Source organism: Heterodontus francisci, chromosome 11 (genome assembly GCF_036365525.1).
Source record: "Heterodontus francisci isolate sHetFra1 chromosome 11, sHetFra1.hap1, whole genome shotgun sequence".
Lineage (NCBI taxonomy): Eukaryota > Metazoa > Chordata > Chondrichthyes > Heterodontiformes > Heterodontidae > Heterodontus > Heterodontus francisci.
This window is the reverse complement of record NC_090381.1, coordinates 113067555-113091223: the sequence shown is the minus strand read 5'-3', so window position 1 is coordinate 113091223 and position 23669 is coordinate 113067555. Positions and strand designations below refer to the sequence as shown.

Below are 23669 nucleotides of genomic sequence, written 5' to 3'. Positions count from 1 at the left end.
TTGGGTATATTCAACATGGATTTATAAATGGGAAATGATATTTGACGAATCTGTTAGAGTTTTTTTGAGGACGTTACGAACAAAATCGATAAAGGGGAGTAGGTGGATGTGGTATACTTGGATTTTCAGAAGGCTTTTGATAAAGTCCCCCACAGAAAGTTGGTTAGCAAAATTAAAGCACATGGAATTGGAGGTAATATACTGGCATGGATTAAGGATTTGTTAACAGGCAGAAAGCAGAGAGCAGGAACAAATGTGTCATTCTCGTATTGGCAGGCTGTGACTAGTGGGGTACCACAGGGATCAATTCTTGGGCCCCAGTTTTACTCTTACTGACTTTGTGGAAAGGTGAATGTGATAAAAGCATGTTTGAATGTTCTAGTAGATTTTGTTGCTTGACTTGCGTTTGTGAGTATCACTTATTTTTCTGCTAGTGACCTTCTCAGTTATCACAAGTTTAGTACACGTATAAGATGGCATCATAGAAACTGACAGAGCAACAAGAGTTCCAGCCATTCAGGGTGGTGTTGCCTGCAGTAGACGGGGAAATGCTCACGACAGGAGCGTAAATTCCTGGTACGATGGATCCATTTTGAGGGAGTTCTGAGAAGTAATGATCTGACAGAGTTTCAACAATGCCTTGTTTGTAAAATACAGCAGTCACATGTGTAGTCAGCATGTGGAAGAAGATAAGAGCAGTAGAGTATAAAATAATTGAACTTGGTGTTGGATGTACTGCGCTGCCATCAATTGATCTTTGTTTTACAATTTATAGAATCGTCCTGCACTGTGCAAGGTGATCCTCACTACAATACCTTTGATAAACAAGCTCATAACTTCATGGGAACGTGCACGTATACCTTATCAAAACTATGCGACGCCAACAGTACTCTGCCTTATTTCAATGTTGAAGCTGCAAATGAGCACCGATCAGGAAATTCCTATGTATCGTATGTGAAACATGTCAACGTTAATGTTTACAATCATAAAATAACATTAGAGAAGGGACGTGTGGTAAAGGTACGAATTGGATATTTGAAGTATCTTCACCAAGTATATGGAAAGGTCTATTTGCTGAAGAATAAATCGATCAATGTTTCTATGTTTCCAGGTTGATGGAGAAGTAGTGGTGCTGCCTTTGTCAGTCACTTCAGGTGTTCTCATTGGCCTAAGTGGACAGTATGTCGTTGTGAGCACCGATTTTGGATTGAGAGTGAAGTTTGATGGGAGGCATCGAGCAGAGGTAACTCTTCCCAGTATCTTCAAGGGGAAGGTGTGTGGAATGTGTGGAAACTATAATGACGACAGAAGAGATGATTTCCTCAATCCAGATGGAGTGATGGAGCCTGATTCCGTCAGCTTGGGCAACAGCTGGCAAACTCAAAATGATACAAGGTACACTGTATGGAAGTGTTCGGGTTGTTTCTGTTCCTTAATAAACCCGCAAGTTTCTAATTGCTGCAGTTGCGCCGTTTGCTTACAGGCTTTATATAGTTTTAACCATTTCTCATTGGTGATGCTGTTATTTTTCCAGGTGTGTTCCTGACATTGGCCTCAAACCAAATTGCACTGATGACGAAAAGCACATCATAGAAAGTAAATATTACTGTGGAATAATCATGGATTCACACGGTCCCTTCAAAGAGTGCCACTCTGTAGTAGACCCGAAGGTTTATTTTAGTGACTGTGTGTATGACCTGTGTGCGATAGCCCCGCAGACAGGGTCTTTGTGCGGCAGTTTGCAGTCCTACGCTGATGCATGCCAGGCAAAGGGAGTGAGAGTGGAAGCTTGGAGGAATGAGACCTTCTGCCGTAAGTGTTTGAGGCTATATTGCTAGATTATACTTTGTGGGGACATAAAGGCTTGATGTATGTTTGAACTGTTTTGTTTTTCATGAAAGTGTTAGATGGAAGGAATTTAACGTTAAAATAATGAGTGACCTTTTGAATTCTGTTTCCAGCTTTAAAGTGTGGAGTGAATAGTCACTATGAGCAGTGTGGCTCAGCCTGTCCAGCTACTTGTGTCAATCCAGATGCTCCATCCAGCTGCTCCCAGCCTTGCGTCGAAGGCTGTGTGTGTGATAGTGGTTACGTCTTCTACAACGACAGATGTGTGCCAAGAAGTCAGTGTGGCTGCTGGTCTGAAGGCAAACACTACCCAGTGGGATCTGAATTCTGGACGGATGATACCTGTTCAACGAAATGCAGATGTCCTTCAGCAGGCAGTAAACTAGTGTGCTGGAGTTCAACGTGTGCTACGGATTCATACTGTGGAATTGCAAACGGAGTTCCTGGTTGCTACCCACATGCATACGGCATCTGCAGAGTCCATAATGACCCACATTACAATACGTTTGACAAAGCGACCCATCATTTCATGGGGACGTGCACCTATACGATCGCCAAGCTGTGCACAAATTCCTCGTCTCTTCCATACTTCAACATCGAAGCAAAAAATGAAAATCGTGGCAATGCTAAAGTATCTTATGTTCAGAGAGTTCGGGTAGTTGTTCACAGCCATAGTGTCTGGATTGTCAAGAGGGAATCTCATCGTGTGTTGGTAAGTTTGTTATTGCTAGATTGTGTTATCAAAAGTATTGCATTTTATACCAACTTTTTATTCTGAAGCAGTCCTTACATAGAACTTGTATTACATTGGAGATGAATGACTAGGAATATATTGTGCAGTATAAAGAGTGTTAAAGTGATTAATGTGACATTTTTCATTTCAATACAAGTCTAAAGAGAGTGCTGTGAACCTCGTGTAAAATGTCCATCAGTCTGATGCTAAATATTGTGTTTACTCCATGACTGCAGTCAGACGGTAGATGGGTCGCTGTTCAGATTTGTTGGGTGTATTGAGTAAAGGGATGCAGACTGTGTACAAAGAGTCCTGATCAATCTAAATGTTGCTCTTCTGTTCAGGTTGATGAAGTGTGGACAACCTTACCCGTGACCCTAGTTGATGGCGCCGTGAGCGTGAGCAGGAGCGGAAGATATGTGGTCCTGGTGACAGATTTTGGGCTTGTTGTTTCTTATGACACTGATCATTCGGTGGAAGTGAAAGTGCCGAGTACATATTTTAATAAGACTTGTGGTATGTGCGGGAACTACAATGGAATGAGAAAGGATGATTACATGAAATCCGATGGAGAGCAAGCCAAAGATTCTAATGAGCTGGGAAATAGCTGGAAGGTGCCACCGGATGATCCAGGTTGTGACCCGGGCAGCCCTGAGGAATGTCTGCCCGCTGATAAGAACCTGTACCAAAGCGATGATTTCTGTGGTCTGATCACCAGTCAACAAGGTCCATTTGTAAAGTGCCACTCTGTAATAAATCCCATTGGTATCTTCGAAAGCTGTGTTGTTGAACTGTGCTTGTTGGCAGGAAGCCAAGATGCTCTGTGTAATGCCCTCCAAATCTATGCAGATGCGTGTCAAAGTGCAGGAGTGACCATTCCACCGTGGAGAAACTCCACTTTCTGTTGTACGTATTTGCTAGCTCCTGTTGTTTCCGCTTCAATATTTGCTTATTCAAAATTGGTACAGTATTGTGTCAGGGAAAAGTCTCTGTTTACCGTGTTGTGTTAGGTTGTTTGCTTTGTTGCAGAATTGTTATTTCATGTTAGAGTTCTTTTAATTCAATTGGCTTGTGTGTTTGTTTTTATACTTTCCATTCTTGCAATCCAGGTTGATTCAGGAAGTAGGCGTGTTTAGCATTTCCTACACAAGTCTTCTTTCTCGATTGACATTATCTTAGTGTAGACATTTTCTGGTCTGAGAAACTGGAAAGATTTACTTGTACCTTCTTTGCTTTCAGCTGTGAGCTGTCCAGCCAATAGCCACTACAATGCATGTGCCAGTGCTTGTCCGGCCACATGCACAGACCGTTTAGCTCCATGGAATTGCAGCAAGCCCTGTGTGGAGGACTGTGAGTGCAATAATGGGTCTGTCCTCAGTGGAAGCTCGTGTGTGCCTGTTGAGAACTGTGGCTGCGTCCACGGCAAGAAATACTATGAAGTAAGTTGTAAGAGCAGTAATAAGTGTTTTCGGTGCCATTTGGTTCTTCTGCGCGTAACATTGTGCTTACATGAGGAGCATGTAGCAATTTTGAAAGTAACCCTTGCTCTTTGTCTGTCAGAAAGGGGCAATGTTCTGGGAAGACGGATGTCTAAACAGGTGCCGATGTATTGGAAATGACCAAGTAGAGTGCGAAGCAGCATCTTGTGGACCAGAGGAAATTTGCAAAGTGCAGGACGGAAATTTGGGATGTTACCGAGCGGACACTGCGACCTGTCACATTTACGGAGACCCGCACTATACGACATTTGACAGGAAGCTGTATCACTTCCAGGGTACCTGCAATTATACGGTGGCTGAGACTTGTGGAAATACATCCGTTCGGTTTTCTGTGACAAGTAGAAATGAACACAGAGGCAGCCCAACATGGTCTGCCATTAATTCGATTGCTCTGCAACTTGATGACCTTCATATTGCAGTGAGGAAAAATAAGCTTGTTTATGTGAGTAATGTTTCTGATCAGTAGAGTTTTCAGAATTATTGTAATGCTGAAGAGAGGTAGCTACTGTGTTTGTGACTTGTATTACTAATCCAGGTAATCTTTTGCATAGGTTGATGGAGTGAAGGTTGAGCTCCCTGTGAGTCCCCATTCTTTGGTAAACATATCAATGGTGGGATCATTTGTCATGGTCCAGACTGGCTTTGGTCTTCAGCTGAAGTTTAATGGAGATCATGAACTGTTTGTGGTGGTGGATGAGAGATACAAAGGGCAGCTGTGTGGCTTATGTGGTACCTATACTGATGACCAGCTCGATGACTTCTTGAAGCCTGATGGAATTCTAGCCTCGGATTCCAATCAGTTTGGAAACAGCTGGACAGTGACTGACGATGACTGGCCGTGAGTATTTCCTGCAATATATTGTAAGTTCAGGTAAATGCAGTGTTGCTGATAAGCAGAGAATGAGAAGCTATGGCAGTAAGTACAGTTATTGGAGTAATTAGTTGGTGTTAAAATGATTGAAATACATTCAGGCACGGCTGAGATGTCCTGCAAATGTCCAAATCAACACTTGTGAGCAGTTCTGTTGATTCCTGATGGGACACAGTGAATAGCTGAAATGAATTTATCAGTATTGGTATTGGGATATGTTTCAATGAAATATCACCGATGCATAATTGAAGTATGCTCATACCTTTGGATTTATTTTAAGGGGCAATTTTGATAGCACATAGTATTCTTTTCCTTCCCATATTCATTGAAGTTTGAAAAGGATTAAATAGAATGGGAGATATTTTTTATTTAAGAGAGAAGTCACACCTGATTTTACTTACATAGGTGCAATCAAACCGCTCCACTGCCACCGACATGTGAGCCACCAACAAATGAAGAGGCAGAGGGATACTGCAAAATTATTTTGGCCAGCAATGGTCCTTTCAAAGATTGTCACTGGTATATCCCTCCTCAGTTGTACTTTGAGAGCTGTGTGTACGATTATTGTGTCACTGGAGGAGATTCTGTGCTGCTGTGCAATGCTCTGGAGTCATACGCTTCAGCCTGTGAAGCAATTGGTGTTGTTCTGGGAGACTGGAGGGAGCAGAGTGGCTGTGTTGAGAAAAGTAAGTTTGATGTTAAACATCTTTATTTGTTCTTTTCCTCTATTTTATTTTTCAATTTTTCTGATAAAACACAATTTCCTTTAAAAAAATACATGCCTGTTATTTATAATGAGGCTGAGGCTGAGATTAGTTGAAGAAAATTTTCCAAGCAACACTGAGGTAATCACTTTTTAACATGATACATTGTTGAATGTAGTGTTTTTCACAGAGTATTGCTTCAATATTTCAACATTCCTCTTTATCCTGTCAAAATATTATCACATAAGAATATTTTGGGTGATGTGTCTGTATCATCGTCAGGTACAACAACAGCAATGTAATTTTGGCCCCTTGAGCTTTCCCGATTTTAATCACTGCTCTATTGGTGGCCGTGCCTTCAGGTGCCTTCAGTTGCCCAGGCCCGAAGCTCTGGAATTCCCTCCGTACACCTCTCCACCTCTCCAGCTCGCTTTCCTCCTTGAAGATACTCCTTAAAACCTACCTCTTTGAGCAAGTTTTTGGTCATCAGACCGCATATCTCCTTATGTGGGCAGGGTTGCTTTATAATGCTCATGTGAAGCACTTTGGGAAATTTTATTACGATGAAGGTGGAATATTAATATAAGTTGTTGTTGTTTGAGTAGAGTAATGACTTCATTGAATGTCTCTGCCACATTTTCAGCATGAATCTTTGCAAGGAGGAACTGTCAAGCTGATTCCAGTCCAGTTGTTACCTGAGTTACTTCCTTGCGATGGTTTTATGGAGCAGTTTGTTTTTGAACATCTGGTTTCAGTTTCTCGATGATGCCCAGTGTATTGAAGATGCAAACAGATGTTCTTTATTAAATCCACAGGTTGTGCATTAGACTGTAATTTTGACATTGACCTGTGCAATTGGACACAATCCAAGACAGATAATTTTGACTGGAAACGCATCAGTGGATCGACACCATCAGCTCACACAGGGCCGTCTTATGACCACACCACAGCAGGTAGGTGATAAGAGATCCTTATCTTGCCAGTCAGGGTTGATAGAGCAGATGATTTGTTTCTAATCAATGAGCCTAATTGTGTGTCCAGGTGGTCACTACATCTACATTGAAGGCAATGACCGCAGCGACGGAGACAGAGCCGATCTGGTCAGTCCTCCATGTCAAAAGACAGGGGCTCAGTGCTTGCGATTCTGGTACCACATGTATGGAGTAGCTCGAAGCATGGCTTTGAAAGTTTACCAGGTTGAAGGCAAGACAGCGGTACTAATGTGGTCAGAGACAGGAAATAAGGGTAACAGATGGATCGCAGGAGAAGTAGGCCTTTACCTTTCTGGAAATTCTCAGGTAAACTGTGTGGAAAATATTTTTGTGATTTTATAATCTGATTTTGTTTTAGAGGATTTCGGGCAATTCAGGGCTTAAATTGGAAGAAAACTCAAGTTCTCTTTTCTTCTGATAAAATCGAACCTGTGAATTACAATTCAGTGGAGACATCGGGAGTTGTTTCATCAAAACATGCTCATTGATTGATGTGTTCATCTCATTTCCCAGTGTTACTGATGTAGAGATACTGAAATCCTATTGTTTGACTTGCCATTGCAATCTTTAGCCTGCTGATATTGTGATGTTTTCTCTTGCAGATCCTCATTGAAGCAGTCCGGGGAAATGATTATCGCAGTGATGTTGCTGTGGATGACATCTCCTTCCATATTGGATGCTGTGGAGGTTCGTAAACATGATTAATTTGTCTGGCGTATATTGTGGCTCATTTGTTTTTGTGACATAAATATAAATGAAACTACCAGTGGTTTTAGTTTTGGTTTTTGCGCAATCTCTTGTCATAGTGTGTCGTTCTTATTAATTTTGCACAGTTGGCTAGGCTGGAAGTTGGCGTGATTGCTCTATTTTATGACATGTAGATTTTTCTGAGTTTTTACCATTTTTTTCTCTGCAGAAACGTGTGGCACAACAGCCCCAACGAGCACCCCAACTACAGCCAGAACCGTGACTCCCGACACAACAGGTAAACGAAAGCAGCTTACATGTGAAATGGGACCTCGGTATTGCTCTTCTTAATTGTAGCCATAGAGTCATTACGGGACAGATGGAGGCCATTTGACCCCTAGAGTCTATGCCGGCCCTCCGTGGAGCAATCTAATCAGTTCCATTATCCTGCTCTGTCCCCATAGCTCTGCAAGTTTATTTCCTTTCAGTGCCCATCCAATTTCCTTTTGATATCATCAATCTCCTCCTTTTCCACCACCCTCGTAGGCAGCGAGATCCAGGACATGAGCACTCGCTACGTAAAAATGTTGTTCCTCACATTCGCACTGCATCTCTTGCCCACAGCCTTAAATCTGTGTCACCTAGTCCTTGTACCATCAGCTAATGGAAACAGTTTTTCCTTGTCTACCTTACCTAAAGCTGTCCTAAACTTTCTCACTGCAATGAGATCTCCCCTCAACGTCCTATGCACCAAGGACGACAACCCCAGCTTCTGCAACCTAACCTTTTAGCTAAAATCCTTCATCCCTAGAACCATTCTGGTAAATGTCCTCTCCACTCTCTCAAGGACCCTCACATCCTTTCTAAAGTATGGTGACCAGAACTGGATGCAGTAATCTAATTGCGGCCTAATCAGAGCTTTATAAAGGTTCAGCATACTTCATGCTTTTGTACTCATACTCCTATTTATGAAGCACAAGCTCCCATATGCTTTGCTAACTACTCTCTCAGTTTGTCATGCCACCTTCAAGCATCTGTGCACATGCACCCCCAGGCCCCTCTGTCCCTGCACACACTTTAGAACTGTGCCATTAAGTCTGTATTCCCTCTCCCTATCCCTTTTCCACAAAATGCATGATCTCACACTATTAAATTCCATCTGCCACTTGTCTGCCCATTCTGTGAGCCTATCTATTTCCTGTGGCAGTCGATTTGTATCATTGTCATTGTTTGCCACTCCTCCAAGTTTGGTATCATCGGCAAACTTTGAAATTTTACCATGTATTCCAATATCCATGTCATTTACATCTATCAAAAAAAACCATTGGTCCCAGCACTCACCCTTGGGGAACAGCACTGCCTACCATGCTCCAGACTGCAAACAAACATTCGCCACGTCTTGCTGTTTTCTGTCCTGAAGCCAATTTTTTTATCCAAGCTCCCACTGATCCTCCTATTCCATGAGCCTCAACTTTGTTAACCAACATTTTAGGTGTCACTTTGTCAAGTACTTTCTTAAAATCCATAGAGATAATATTCATTGCATGCTTATGTTTGAAAGTGAGGTAGTTCAATCTGAAGCCAGGATGTTAAATTTAAATAAAGGAAATTATGAAGGTATGAGGGGCAAATTCGCTGAGGTGGAATGCGAAAATACATTAAAAGGCATGACAGTACATAGGCAATGGATAGTCTTTAAAGAAATATTACATAGTTTACAGCAACTATACATTCCTTCAAGGCACAAAAACCCCAAAAGTAAAGGCAGACAACCATGGACAACAAAGGAAGTTAAGGATTGTATAAGATTAAAGGAAAAGGCCTATAAAGTTGCAGAAATAGTAGTAAACCTGAGGATTGGGAGGATTTTAGAGTACAGCAAAGGAGAACGAAGAAACTGATAAAGAGAGGGAGAATAGAATACGAATGTAAGCTCGCAAAAGCTATAAAAACGGATTGTAAAAGCTTCGACAGGTACGTAAAAAGGAAACGACAAATGTGGGTCCATTACAGGCAGTGTCAGGAGAATTTATAATGGGGATTAGAGAAATGGCAGAGAAGTTCAATGATTACTTTGTGTCTGTCTTCACTGAGGAAGATACAAGAAATCTCCCAGAATTAGAGATCCAAGGGATTAGGGGGAATGAGGAATTGAAGGAAATTAGTATTACTAAGAAAGTTGTATTGGAGAAATTAATGGGGCTGAAAGTTGCTAAGTCCGTAGGAGCTGATATTCTACATCCCAGAGTGTTGAAAGAGGTAGCTGTGGAGATCATGGATGCATTGGCGATCATCTTCCAAAATTCTATACATTCTGGAGCAGTTCCTGCAGATTGGAAGGTCGCAAATGTCACCCCACTATTAAGAAGGGACGGAGGGAGAAAACAGGGAATTACAGACCTGTTAGCCTTCCATCAGTCGTTGGTAAAATGGTAGCATCTATTCTAAAGGATGTGATAAATGGACACTTGGATAATAATAATCCGATTGGGTATATTCAACATGGATTTATAAATGGGAAATGATATTTGACGAATCTGTTAGAGTTTTTTTGAGGACGTTACGAACAAAATCGATAAAGGGGAGTAGATGGATGTGGTATACTTGGATTTTCAGAAGGCTTTTGATAAAGTCCCCCACAGAAAGTTGGTTAGCAAAATTAAAGCACATGGAATTGGAGGTAATATACTGGCATGGATTAAGGATTTGTTAACAGGCAGAAAGCAGAGAGCAGGAACAAATGTGTCATTCTCGTATTGGCAGGCTGTGACTAGTGGGGTACCGCAGGGATCAATTCTTGGGCCCCAGTTTTACTCTTACTGACTTTGTGGAAAGGTGAATGTGATAAAAGCATGTTTGAATGTTCTAGTAGATTTTGTTGCTTGACTTGCGTTTGTGAGTATCACTTATTTTTCTGCTAGTGACCTTCTCAGTTATCACAAGTTTAGTACACGTATAAGATGGCATCATAGAAACTGACAGAGCAACAAGAGTTCCAGCCATTCAGGGTGGTGTTGCCTGCAGTAGACGGGGAAATGCTCACGACAGGAGCGTAAATTCCTGGTACGATGGATCCATTTTGAGGGAGTTCTGAGAAGTAATGATCTGACAGAGTTTCAACAATGCCTTGTTTGTAAAATACAGCAGTCACATGTGTAGTCAGCATGTGGAAGAAGATAAGAGCAGTAGAGTATAAAATAATTGAACTTGGTGTTGGATGTACTGCGCTGCCATCAATTGATCTTTGTTTTACAATTTATAGAATCGTCCTGCACTGTGCAAGGTGATCCTCACTACAATACCTTTGATAAACAAGCTCATAACTTCATGGGAACGTGCACGTATACCTTATCAAAACTATGCGACGCCAACAGTACTCTGCCTTATTTCAATGTTGAAGCTGCAAATGAGCACCGATCAGGAAATTCCTATGTATCGTATGTGAAACATGTCAACGTTAATGTTTACAATCATAAAATAACATTAGAGAAGGGACGTGTGGTAAAGGTACGAATTGGATATTTGAAGTATCTTCACCAAGTATATGGAAAGGTCTATTTGCTGAAGAATAAATCGATCAATGTTTCTATGTTTCCAGGTTGATGGAGAAGTAGTGGTGCTGCCTTTGTCAGTCACTTCAGGTGTTCTCATTGGCCTAAGTGGACAGTATGTCGTTGTGAGCACCGATTTTGGATTGAGAGTGAAGTTTGATGGGAGGCATCGAGCAGAGGTAACTCTTCCCAGTATCTTCAAGGGGAAGGTGTGTGGAATGTGTGGAAACTATAATGACGACAGAAGAGATGATTTCCTCAATCCAGATGGAGTGATGGAGCCTGATTCCGTCAGCTTGGGCAACAGCTGGCAAACTCAAAATGATACAAGGTACACTGTATGGAAGTGTTCGGGTTGTTTCTGTTCCTTAATAAACCCGCAAGTTTCTAATTGCTGCAGTTGCGCCGTTTGCTTACAGGCTTTATATAGTTTTAACCATTTCTCATTGGTGATGCTGTTATTTTTCCAGGTGTGTTCCTGACATTGGCCTCAAACCAAATTGCACTGATGACGAAAAGCACATCATAGAAAGTAAATATTACTGTGGAATAATCATGGATTCACACGGTCCCTTCAAAGAGTGCCACTCTGTAGTAGACCCGAAGGTTTATTTTAGTGACTGTGTGTATGACCTGTGTGCGATAGCCCCGCAGACAGGGTCTTTGTGCGGCAGTTTGCAGTCCTACGCTGATGCATGCCAGGCAAAGGGAGTGAGAGTGGAAGCTTGGAGGAATGAGACCTTCTGCCGTAAGTGTTTGAGGCTATATTGCTAGATTATACTTTGTGAGGACATAAAGGCTTGATGTATGTTTGAACTGTTTTGTTTTTCATGAAAGTGTTAGATGGAAGGAATTTAACGTTAAAATAATGAGTGACCTTTTGAATTCTGTTTCCAGCTTTAAAGTGTGGAGTGAATAGTCACTATGAGCAGTGTGGCTCAGCCTGTCCAGCTACTTGTGTCAATCCAGATGCTCCATCCAGCTGCTCCCAGCCTTGCGTCGAAGGCTGTGTGTGTGATAGTGGTTACGTCTTCTACAACGACAGATGTGTGCCAAGAAGTCAGTGTGGCTGCTGGTCTGAAGGCAAACACTACCCAGTGGGATCTGAATTCTGGACGGATGATACCTGTTCAACGAAATGCAGATGTCCTTCAGCAGGCAGTAAACTAGTGTGCTGGAGTTCAACGTGTGCTACGGATTCATACTGTGGAGTTGCAAACGGAGTTCCTGGTTGCTACCCACATGCATACGGCATCTGCAGAGTCCATAATGACCCACATTACAATACGTTTGACAAAGCGACCCATCATTTCATGGGGACGTGCACCTATACGATCGCCAAGCTGTGCACAAATTCCTCGTCTCTTCCATACTTCAACATCGAAGCAAAAAATGAAAATCGTGGCAATGCTAAAGTATCTTATGTTCAGAGAGTTCGGGTAGTTGTTCACAGCCATAGTGTCTGGATTGTCAAGAGGGAATCTCATCGTGTGTTGGTAAGTTTGTTATTGCTAGATTGTGTTATCAAAAGTATTGCATTTTATACCGACTTTTTATTCTGAAGCAGTCCTTACATAGAACTTGTATTACATTGGAGATGAATGACTAGGAATATATTGTGCAGTATAAAGAGTGTTAAAGTGATGAATGTGACATTTTTCATTTCAATACAAGTCTAAAGAGAGTGCTGTGAACCTCGTGTAAAATGTCCATCAGTCTGATGCTAAATATTGTGTTTACTCCATGACTGCAGTCAGACGGTAGATGGGTCGCTGTTCAGATTTGTTGGGTGTATTGAGTAAAGGGATGCAGACTGTGTACAAAGAGTCCTGATCAATCTAAATGTTCCTCTTCTGTTCAGGTTGATGAAGTGTGGACAACCTTACCCGTGACCCTAGTTGATGGCGCCGTGAGCGTGAGCAGGAGCGGAAGATATGTGGTCCTGGTGACAGATTTTGGGCTTGTTGTTTCTTATGACACTGATCATTCGGTGGAAGTGAAAGTGCCGAGTACATATTTTAATAAGACTTGTGGTATGTGCGGGAACTACAATGGAATGAGAAAGGATGATTACATGAAATCCGATGGAGAGCAAGCCAAAGATTCTAATGAGCTGGGAAATAGCTGGAAGGTGCCACCGGATGATCCAGGTTGTGACCCGGGCAGCCCTGAGGAATGTCTGCCCGCTGATAAGAACCTGTACCAAAGCGATGATTTCTGTGGTCTGATCACCAGTCAACAAGGTCCATTTGTAAAGTGCCACTCTGTAATAAATCCCATTGGTATCTTCGAAAGCTGTGTTGTTGAACTGTGCTTGTTGGCAGGAAGCCAAGATGCTCTGTGTAATGCCCTCCAAATCTATGCAGATGCGTGTCAAAGTGCAGGAGTGACCATTCCACCGTGGAGAAACTCCACTTTCTGTTGTACGTATTTGCTAGCTCCTGTTGTTTCCGCTTCAATATTTGCTTATTCAAAATTGGTACAGTATTGTGTCAGGGAAAAGTCTCTGTTTACCGTGTTGTGTTAGGTTGTTTGCTTTGTTGCAGAATTGTTATTTCATGTTAGAGTTCTTTTAATTCAATTGGCTTGTGTGTTTGTTTTTATACTTTCCATTCTTGCAATCCAGGTTGATTCAGGAAGTAGGCGTGTTTAGCATTTCCTACACAAGTCTTCTTTCTCGATTGACATTATCTTAGTGTAGACATTTTCTGGTCTGAGAAACTGGAAAGATTTACTTGTACCTTCTTTGCTTTCAGCTGTGAGCTGTCCAGCCAATAGCCACTACAATGCATGTGCCAGTGCTTGTCCGGCCACATGCACAGACCGTTTAACTCCATGGAATTGCAGCAAGCCCTGTGTGGAGGACTGTGAGTGCAATAATGGGTCTGTCCTCAGTGGAAGCTCGTGTGTGCCTGTTGAGAACTGTGGCTGCGTCCACGGCAAGAAATACTATGAGGTAAGTTGTAAGAGCAGTAATAAGTGTTTTCGGTGCCATTTGGTTCTTCTGCGCGTAACATTGTGCTTACATGAGGAGCATGTAGCAATTTTGAAAGTAACCCTTGCTCTTTGTCTGTCAGAAAGGGGCAATGTTCTGGGAAGACGGATGTCTAAACAGGTGCCGATGTATTGGAAATGACCAAGTAGAGTGCGAAGCAGCATCTTGTGGACCAGAGGAAATTTGCAAAGTGCAGGACGGAAATTTGGGATGTTACCGAGCGGACACTGCGACCTGTCACATTTACGGAGACCCGCACTATACGACATTTGACAGGAAGCTGTATCACTTCCAGGGTACCTGCAATTATACGGTGGCTGAGACTTGTGGAAATACATCCGTTCGGTTTTCTGTGACAAGTAGAAATGAACACAGAGGCAGCCCAACATGGTCTGCCATTAATTCGATTGCTCTGCAACTTGATGACCTTCATATTGCAGTGAGGAAAAATAAGCTTGTTTATGTGAGTAACGTTTCTGATCAGTAGAGTTTTCAGAATTATTGTAATGCTGAAGAGAGGTAGCTACTGTGTTTGTGACTTGTATTACTAATCCAGGTAATCTTTTGCATAGGTTGATGGAGTGAAGGTTGAGCTCCCTGTGAGTCCCCATTCTTTGGTAAACATATCAATGGTGGGATCATTTGTCATGGTCCAGACTGGCTTTGGTCTTCAGCTGAAGTTTAATGGAGATCATGAACTGTTTGTGGTGGTGGATGAGAGATACAAAGGGCAGCTGTGTGGCTTATGTGGTACCTATACTGATGACCAGCTCGATGACTTCTTGAAGCCTGATGGAATTCTAGCCTCGGATTCCAATCAGTTTGGAAACAGCTGGACAGTGACTGACGATGACTGGCCGTGAGTATTTCCTGCAATATATTGTAAGTTCAGGTAAATGCAGTGTTGCTGATAAGCAGAGAATGAGAAGCTATGGCAGTAAGTACAGTTATTGGAGTAATTAGTTGGTGTTAAAATGATTGAAATACATTCAGGCACGGCTGAGATGTCCTGCAAATGTCCAAATCAACACTTGTGAGCAGTTTTGTTGATTCCTGATGGGACACAGTGAATAGCTGAGATGAATTTATCAGTATTGGTATTGGGATATGTTTCAATGAAATATCACCGATGCATAATTGAAGTATGCTCATACCTTTGGATTTATTTTAAGGGGCAATTTTGATAGCACATAGTATTCTTTTCCTTCCCATATTCATTGAAGTTTGAAAAGGATTAAATAGAATGGGAGATATTTTTTATTTAAGAGAGAAGTCACACCTGATTTTACTTACATAGGTGCAATCAAACCGCTCCACTGCCACCGACATGTGAGCCACCAACAAATGAAGAGGCAGAGGGCTACTGCAAAATTATTTTGGCCAGCAATGGTCCTTTCAAAGATTGTCACTGGTATATCCCTCCTCAGTTGTACTTTGAGAGCTGTGTGTACGATTATTGTGTCACTGGAGGAGATTCTGTGCTGCTGTGCAATGCTCTGGAGTCATACGCTTCAGCCTGTGAAGCAATTGGTGTTGTTCTGGGAGACTGGAGGGAGCAGAGTGGCTGTGTTGAGAAAAGTAAGTTTGATGTTAAACATCTTTACTTGTTCTTTTCCTCTATTTTATTTTTCAATTTTTCTGATAAAACACAATTTCCTTTAAAAAATGCATGCCTGTTATTTATAATGAGGCTGAGGCTGAGATTAGTTGAAGAAAATTTTCCAAGCAACACTGAGGTAATCACTTTTTAACATGATACATTGTTGAATGTAGTGTTTTTCACAGAGTATTGCTTCAATATTTCAACATTTCTCTTTATCCTGTCAAAATATTATCACATAAGAATATTTTGGGTGATGTGTCTGTATCATCGTCAGGTACAACAACAGCAAAATAATTTTGGCCCCTTGAGCTTTCCCGATTTTAATCACTGCTCGATTGGTGGCCGTGCCTTCAGGTGCCCAGGCCCGAAGCTCTGGAATTCCCTCCGTACACCTCTCCACCTCTCCAGCTCTCTTTCCTCCTTGAAGATACTCCTTAAAACCTACCTCTTTGAGCAAGTTTTTGGTCATCAGACCGCATATCTCCTTATGTGGGCAGGGTTGCTTTATAATGCTCCTGTGAAGCACTTTGGGAAGTTTTATTACGATGAAGGGGGTATATAAATATAAGTTGTTGTTGTTTGAGTCGAGTAATGACTTCATTGAATGTCTCTGCCACATTTTCAGCATGAATCTTTGCAAGGAGGAACTGTCAAGCTGATTCCAGCCCAGTTGTTACCTGAGTTACTTCCTTGCGATGGTTTTATGGAGTAGTTTGTTTTTGAACATCTGGTTTCAGTTTCTCGATGATGCCCAGTGTATTGAAGATGCAAACAGATGTTCTTTATTAAATCCACAGGTTGTGCATTAGACTGTAATTTTGACATTGACCTGTGCAATTGGACACAATCCAAGACAGATAATTTTGACTGGAAACGCATCAGTGGATCGACACCATCAGCTCACACAGGGCCGTCCTATGACCACACCACAGCAGGTAGGTGATAAGAGATCCTTATCTTGCCAGTCAGGGTTGATAGAGCAGATGATTTGTTTCTAATCAATGAGCCTAATTGTGTGTCCAGGTGGTCACTACATCTACATTGAAGGCAATGATCGCAGCGAGGGAGACAGAGCCGATCTGGTCAGTCCTCCATGTCAAAAGACAGGGGCTCAGTGCTTGCGATTCTGGTACCACATGTATGGAGTAGCTCGAAGCATGGCTTTGAAAGTTTACCAGGTTGAAGGCAAGACAGCGGTACTAATGTGGTCAGAGACAGGAAATAAGGGTAACAGATGGATCGCAGGAGAAGTAGGCCTTTACCTTTCTGGAAATTCTCAGGTAAACAGTGTGGAAAATATTTTTGTGATTTTATAGTCTGATTTTGTTTTAGAGGATTTCGGGCAATTCAGGGCTTAAATTGGAAGAAAACTCAAGTTCTCTTTTCTTCTGATAAAATCGAACCTGTGAATTACAATTCAGTGGAGACATCGGGAGTTGTTTCATCAAAACATGCTCATTGATTGATGTGTTCATCTCATTTCCCAGTGTTACTGATGTAGAGATACTGAAATCCTATTGTTTGACTTGCCATTGCAATCTTTAGCCTGCTGATATTGTGATGTTTTCTCTTGCAGATCCTCATTGAAGCAGTCCGGGGAAATGATTATCGCAGTGATGTTGCTGTGGATGACATCTCCTTCCATATTGGATGCTGTGGAGGTTCGTAAACATGATTAATTTGTCTGGCGTATATTGTGGCTCATTTGTTTTTGTGACATAAATATAAATGAAACTACCAGTGGTTTTAGTTTTGGTTTTTGCGCAATCTCTTGTCATAGTGTGTCGTTCTTATTAATTTTGCACAGTTGGCTAGGCTGGAAGTTGGCGTGATTGCTCTATTTTATGACATGTAGATTTTTCTGAGTTTTTACCATTTTTTTCTCTGCAGAAACGTGTGGCACAACAGCCCCTACGAGCACCCCAACTACAGCCAGAACCGTGACTCCCGACACAACAGGTAAACGAAAGCAGCTTACATGTGAAATGGGACCTCGGTATTGCTCTTCTTAATTGCAGCCATAGAGTCATTACGGGACAGATGGAGGCCATTTGACCCCGAGAGTCTATGCCGGCCCTCCGTGGAGCAATCTAATCAGTTCCATTATCCTGCTCTGTCCCCATAGCTCTGCAAGTTTATTTCCTTTCAGTGCCCATCCAATTTCCTTTTGAAATCATCAATCTCCTCCTTTTCCACCACCCTCGTAGGCAGCGAGTTCCAGGTCATTAGCACTCGCTACGTAAAAATGTTCTTCCTCACATTCGCACTGCATCTCTTGCCCACAGCCTTAAATCTGTGTCACCTAGTCCTTGTACCATCAGCTAATGGAAACAGATTTTCCTTGTCTACCTTACCTAAAGCTGTCCTAAACTTTCTCACTGCAATGAGATCTCCCCTCAACGTCCTATGCACCAAGGACGACAACCCCAGCTTCTGCAACCTAACCTTTTAGCTAAAATCCTTCATCCCTAGAACCATTCTGGTAAATGTCCTCTCCACTCTCTCAAGGACCCTCACATCCTTTCTAAAGTATGGTGACCAGAACTGGATGCAGTAATCTAATTGCGGCCTAATCAGAGCTTTATAAAGGTTCAGCATACTTCATGCTTTTGTAATCATACTCCTATTTATGAAGCACAAGCTCCCATATGCTTTGCTAACTACTCTCTCAGTTTGTCGTGCCACCTTCAAGCATCTGTGCACATGCACCCCCAGTCCCCTCTGTCCCTGCACACACTTTAGAACTGTGCCATTAAGTCTGTATTCCCTCTCCCTATCCCTTTTCCACAAAATGCATGATCTCACACTATTAAATTCCACCTGCCACTTGTCTGCCCATTCTGTGAGCCTATCTATTTCCTGTGGCAGTCGATTTGTATCATTGTCATTGTTTGCCACTCCTCCAAGTTTGGTATCATCGGCAAACTTTGAAATTTTACCATGTATTCCAATATCCATGTCATTTACATCTATCAAAAAAAACCATTGGTCCCAGCACTCACCCTTGGGGAACAGCACTGCCTACCATGCTCCAGACTGCAAACAAACATTCGCCACGTCTTGCTGTTTTCTGTCCTGAAGCCAATTTTTTTATCCAAGCTCCCACTGATCCTCCTATTCCATGAGCCTCAACTTTGTTAACCAACATTTTAGGTGTCACTTTGTCAAGTACTTTCTTAAAATCCATAGAGACAATATTCATTGCATGCTTATGTTTGAAAGTGAGGTAGTTCAATCTGAAGCCAGGATGTTAAATTTAAATAAAGGAAATTATGAAGGTATGAGGGGCAAATTCGCTGAGGTGGAATGCGAAAGTACATTAAAAGGCATGACAGTACATAGGCAATGGATAGTCTTTAAAGAAATATTACATAGTTTACAGCAACTATACATTCCTTCAAGGCACAAAAACCCCAAAAGTAAAGGCAGACAACCATGGACAACAAAGGAAGTTAAGGATTGTATAAGATTAAAGGAAAAGGCCTATAAAGTTGCAGAAATAGTAGTAAACCTGAGGATTGGGAGGATTTTAGAGTACAGCAAAGGAGAACGAAGAAACTGATAAAGAGAGGGAGAATAGAATACGAATGTAAGCTCGCAAAAGCTATAAAAACGGATTGTAAAAGCTTCGACAGGTACGTAAAAAGGAAACGACAAATGTGGGTCCATTACAGGCAGAGTCAGGAGAATTTATAATGGGGATTAGAGAAATGGCAGAGAAGTTCAATGATTACTTTGTGTCTGTCTTCACTGAGGAAGATACAAGAAATCTCCCAGAATTAGAGATCCAAGGGATTAGGGGGAATGAGGAATTGAAGGAAATTAGTATTACTAAGAAAGTTGTATTGGAGAAATTAATGGGGCTGAAAGTTGCTAAGTCCCTAGGAGCTGATATTCTACATCCCAGAGTGTTGAAAGAGGTAGCTGTGGAGATCATGGATGCATTGGCGATCATCTTCCAAAATTCTATACATTCTGGAGCAGTTCCTGCAGATTGGAAGGTCGCAAATGTCACCCCACTATTAAGAAGGGACGGAGAGAGAAAACAGGGAATTACAGACCTGTTAGCCTTCCATCAGTCGTTGGTAAAATGGTAGCATCTATTCTAAAGGATGTGATAAATGGACACTTGGATAATAATAATCCGATTGGGTATAGTCAACATGGATTTATAAATGGGAAATGATATTTGACGAATCTGTTAGAGTTTTTTTGAGGACGTTACGAACAAAATCGATAAAGGGGAGTAGGTGGATGTGGTATACTTGGATTTTCAGAAGGCTTTTGATAAAGTCCCCCACAGAAAGTTGGTTAGCAAAATTAAAGCACATGGAATTGGAGGTAATATACTGGCATGGATTAAGGATTTGTTAACAGGCAGAAAGCAGAGAGCAGGAACAAATGTGTCATTCTCGTATTGGCAGGCTGTGACTAGTGGGGTACCGCAGGGATCAATTCTTGGGCCCCAGTTTTACTCTTACTGACTTTGTGGAAAGGTGAATGTGATAAAAGCATGTTTGAATGTTCTAGTAGATTTTGTTGCTTGACTTGCGTTTGTGAGTATCACTTATTTTTCTGCTAGTGACCTTCTCAGTTATCACAAGTTTAGTACACGTATAAGATGGCATCATAGAAACTGACAGAGCAACAAGAGTTCCAGCCATTCAGGGTGGTGTTGCCTGCAGTAGACGGGGAAATGCTCACGACAGGAGCGTAAATTCCTGGTACGATGGATCCATTTTGAGGGAGTTCTGAGAAGTAATGATCTGACAGAGTTTCAACAATGCCTTGTTTGTAAAATACAGCAGTCACATGTGTAGTCAGCATGTGGAAGAAGATAAGAGCAGTAGAGTATAAAATAATTGAACTTGGTGTTGGATGTACTGCGCTGCCATCAATTGATCTTTGTTTTACAATTTATAGAATCGTCCTGCACTGTGCAAGGTGATCCTCACTACAATACCTTTGATAAACAAGCTCATAACTTCATGGGAACGTGCACGTATACCTTATCAAAACTATGCGACGCCAACAGTACTCTGCCTTATTTCAATGTTGAAGCTGCAAATGAGCACCGATCAGGAAATTCCTATGTATCGTATGTGAAACATGTCAACGTTAATGTTTACAATCATAAAATAACATTAGAGAAGGGACGTGTGGTAAAGGTACGAATTGGATATTTGAAGTATCTTCACCAAGTATATGGAAAGGTCTATTTGCTGAAGAATAAATCGATCAATGTTTCTATGTTTCCAGGTTGATGGAGAAGTAGTGGTGCTGCCTTTGTCAGTCACTTCAGGTGTTCTCATTGGCCTAAGTGGACAGTATGTCGTTGTGAGCACCGATTTTGGATTGAGAGTGAAGTTTGATGGGAGGCATCGAGCAGAGGTAACTCTTCCCAGTATCTTCAAGGGGAAGGTGTGTGGAATGTGTGGAAACTATAATGACGACAGAAGAGATGATTTCCTCAATCCAGATGGAGTGATGGAGCCTGATTCCGTCAGCTTGGGCAACAGCTGGCAAACTCAAAATGATACAAGGTACACTGTATGGAAGTGTTCGGGTTGTTTCTGTTCCTTAATAAACCCGCAAGTTTCTAATTGCTGCAGTTGCGCCGTTTGCTTACAGGCTTTATATAGTTTTAACCATTTCTCATTGGTGATGCTGTTATTTTTCCAGGTGTGTTCCTGACATTGGCCTCAAACCAAATTGCACTGATGACGAAAAGCACATCATAGAAAGTAAATATTACTGTGGAATAATCATGGATTCACACGGTCCCTTCAAAGAGTGCCACTCTGTAGTAGACCCGAAGGTTTATTTTAGTGACTGTGTGTATGACCTGTGTGCGATAGCCCCGCAGACAGGGTCTTTGTGCGGCAGTTTGCAGTCCTACGCTGATGCATGCCAGGCAAAGGGAGTGAGAGTGGAAGCTTGGAGGAATGAGACCTTCTGCCGTAAGTGTTTGAGGCTATATTGCTAGATTATACTTTGTGGGGACATAAAGGCTTGATGTATGTTTGAACTGTTTTGTTTTTCATGAAAGTGTTAGATGGAAGGAATTTAACGTTAAAATAATGAGTGACCTTTTGAATTCTGTTTCCAGCTTTAAAGTGTGGAGTGAATAGTCACTATGAGCAGTGTGGCTCAGCCTGTCCAGCTACTTGTGTCAATCCAGATGCTCCATCCAGCTGCTCCCAGCCTTGCGTCGAAGGCTGTGTGTGTGATAGTGGTTACGTCTTCTACAACGACAGATGTGTGCCAAGAAGTCAGTGTGGCTGCTGGTCTGAAGGCAAACACTACCCAGTGGGATCTGAATTCTGGACGGATGATACCTGTTCAACGAAATGCAGATGTCCTTCAGCAGGCAGTAAACTAGTGTGCTGGAGTTCAACGTGTGCTACGGATTCATACTGTGGAATTGCAAACGGAGTTCCTGGTTGCTACCCACATGCATACGGCATCTGCAGAGTCCATAATGACCCACATTACAATACGTTTGACAAAGCGACCCATCATTTCATGGGGACGTGCACCTATACGATCGCCAAGCTGTGCACAAATTCCTCGTCTCTTCCATACTTCAACATCGAAGCAAAAAATGAAAATCGTGGCAATGCTAAAGTATCTTATGTTCAGAGAGTTCGGGTAGTTGTTCACAGCCATAGTGTCTGGATTGTCAAGAGGGAATCTCATCGTGTGTTGGTAAGTTTGTTATTGCTAGATTGTGTTATCAAAAGTATTGCATTTTATACCAACTTTTTATTCTGAAGCAGTCCTTACATAGAACTTGTATTACATTGGAGATGAATGACTAGGAATATATTGTGCAGTATAAAGAGTGTTAAAGTGATTAATGTGACATTTTTCATTTCAATACAAGTCTAAAGAGAGTGCTGTGAACCTCGTGTAAAATGTCCATCAGTCTGATGCTAAATATTGTGTTTACTCCATGACTGCAGTCAGACGGTAGATGGGTCGCTGTTCAGATTTGTTGGGTGTATTGAGTAAAGGGATGCAGACTGTGTACAAAGAGTCCTGATCAATCTAAATGTTGCTCTTCTGTTCAGGTTGATGAAGTGTGGACAACCTTACCCGTGACCCTAGTTGATGGCGCCGTGAGCGTGAGCAGGAGCGGAAGATATGTGGTCCTGGTGACAGATTTTGGGCTTGTTGTTTCTTATGACACTGATCATTCGGTGGAAGTGAAAGTGCCGAGTACATATTTTAATAAGACTTGTGGTATGTGCGGGAACTACAATGGAATGAGAAAGGATGATTACATGAAATCCGATGGAGAGCAAGCCAAAGATTCTAATGAGCTGGGAAATAGCTGGAAGGTGCCACCGGATGATCCAGGTTGTGACCCGGGCAGCCCTGAGGAATGTCTGCCCGCTGATAAGAACCTGTACCAAAGCGATGATTTCTGTGGTCTGATCACCAGTCAACAAGGTCCATTTGTAAAGTGCCACTCTGTAATAAATCCCATTGGTATCTTCGAAAGCTGTGTTGTTGAACTGTGCTTGTTGGCAGGAAGCCAAGATGCTCTGTGTAATGCCCTCCAAATCTATGCAGATGCGTGTCAAAGTGCAGGAGTGACCATTCCACCGTGGAGAAACTCCACTTTCTGTTGTACGTATTTGCTAGCTCCTGTTGTTTCCGCTTCAATATTTGCTTATTCAAAATTGGTACAGTATTGTGTCAGGGAAAAGTCTCTGTTTACCGTGTTGTGTTAGGTTGTTTGCTTTGTTGCAGAATTGTTATTTCATGTTAGAGTTCTTTTAATTCAATTGGCTTGTGTGTTTGTTTTTATACTTTCCATTCTTGCAATCCAGGTTGATTCAGGAAGTAGGCGTGTTTAGCATTTCCTACACAAGTCTTCTTTCTCGATTGACATTATCTTAGTGTAGACATTTTCTGGTCTGAGAAACTGGAAAGATTTACTTGTACCTTCTTTGCTTTCAGCTGTGAGCTGTCCAGCCAATAGCCACTACAATGCATGTGCCAGTGCTTGTCCGGCCACATGCACAGACCGTTTAACTCCATGGAATTGCAGCAAGCCCTGTGTGGAGGACTGTGAGTGCAATAATGGGTCTGTCCTCAGTGGAAGCTCGTGTGTGCCTGTTGAGAACTGTGGCTGCGTCCACGGCAAGAAATACTATGAGGTAAGTTGTAAGAGCAGT

The 23669-nt window shown here is 42.0% G+C and overlaps 1 protein-coding gene across 1 annotated transcript in view; it reads left to right on the top strand.

The window, feature by feature from the left end:
* Nucleotides 1-23669, top strand: part of LOC137375088 (IgGFc-binding protein-like) — a 115349-nt gene that overhangs the window by 9770 nt on the left and 81910 nt on the right. Inside the window, exons 7-38 of the mRNA XM_068041715.1 lie at nucleotides 776-1020; nucleotides 1112-1395; nucleotides 1535-1812; nucleotides 1962-2560; nucleotides 2926-3487; nucleotides 3821-4020; nucleotides 4142-4522; nucleotides 4632-4918; nucleotides 5357-5637; nucleotides 6471-6608; nucleotides 6697-6869; nucleotides 7250-7334; nucleotides 7564-7632; nucleotides 10597-10841; nucleotides 10933-11216; nucleotides 11356-11633; nucleotides 11783-12381; nucleotides 12747-13308; nucleotides 13642-13841; nucleotides 13963-14343; nucleotides 14453-14739; nucleotides 15178-15458; nucleotides 16281-16418; nucleotides 16507-16679; nucleotides 17060-17144; nucleotides 17374-17442; nucleotides 20407-20651; nucleotides 20743-21026; nucleotides 21166-21443; nucleotides 21593-22191; nucleotides 22557-23118; nucleotides 23452-23651. Coding sequence (XP_067897816.1) covers nucleotides 776-1020; nucleotides 1112-1395; nucleotides 1535-1812; nucleotides 1962-2560; nucleotides 2926-3487; nucleotides 3821-4020; nucleotides 4142-4522; nucleotides 4632-4918; nucleotides 5357-5637; nucleotides 6471-6608; nucleotides 6697-6869; nucleotides 7250-7334; nucleotides 7564-7632; nucleotides 10597-10841; nucleotides 10933-11216; nucleotides 11356-11633; nucleotides 11783-12381; nucleotides 12747-13308; nucleotides 13642-13841; nucleotides 13963-14343; nucleotides 14453-14739; nucleotides 15178-15458; nucleotides 16281-16418; nucleotides 16507-16679; nucleotides 17060-17144; nucleotides 17374-17442; nucleotides 20407-20651; nucleotides 20743-21026; nucleotides 21166-21443; nucleotides 21593-22191; nucleotides 22557-23118; nucleotides 23452-23651 — 9332 coding nt within the window. The remainder of the gene's footprint in view (nucleotides 1-775; nucleotides 1021-1111; nucleotides 1396-1534; nucleotides 1813-1961; nucleotides 2561-2925; nucleotides 3488-3820; nucleotides 4021-4141; nucleotides 4523-4631; nucleotides 4919-5356; nucleotides 5638-6470; nucleotides 6609-6696; nucleotides 6870-7249; nucleotides 7335-7563; nucleotides 7633-10596; nucleotides 10842-10932; nucleotides 11217-11355; nucleotides 11634-11782; nucleotides 12382-12746; nucleotides 13309-13641; nucleotides 13842-13962; nucleotides 14344-14452; nucleotides 14740-15177; nucleotides 15459-16280; nucleotides 16419-16506; nucleotides 16680-17059; nucleotides 17145-17373; nucleotides 17443-20406; nucleotides 20652-20742; nucleotides 21027-21165; nucleotides 21444-21592; nucleotides 22192-22556; nucleotides 23119-23451; nucleotides 23652-23669) is intronic.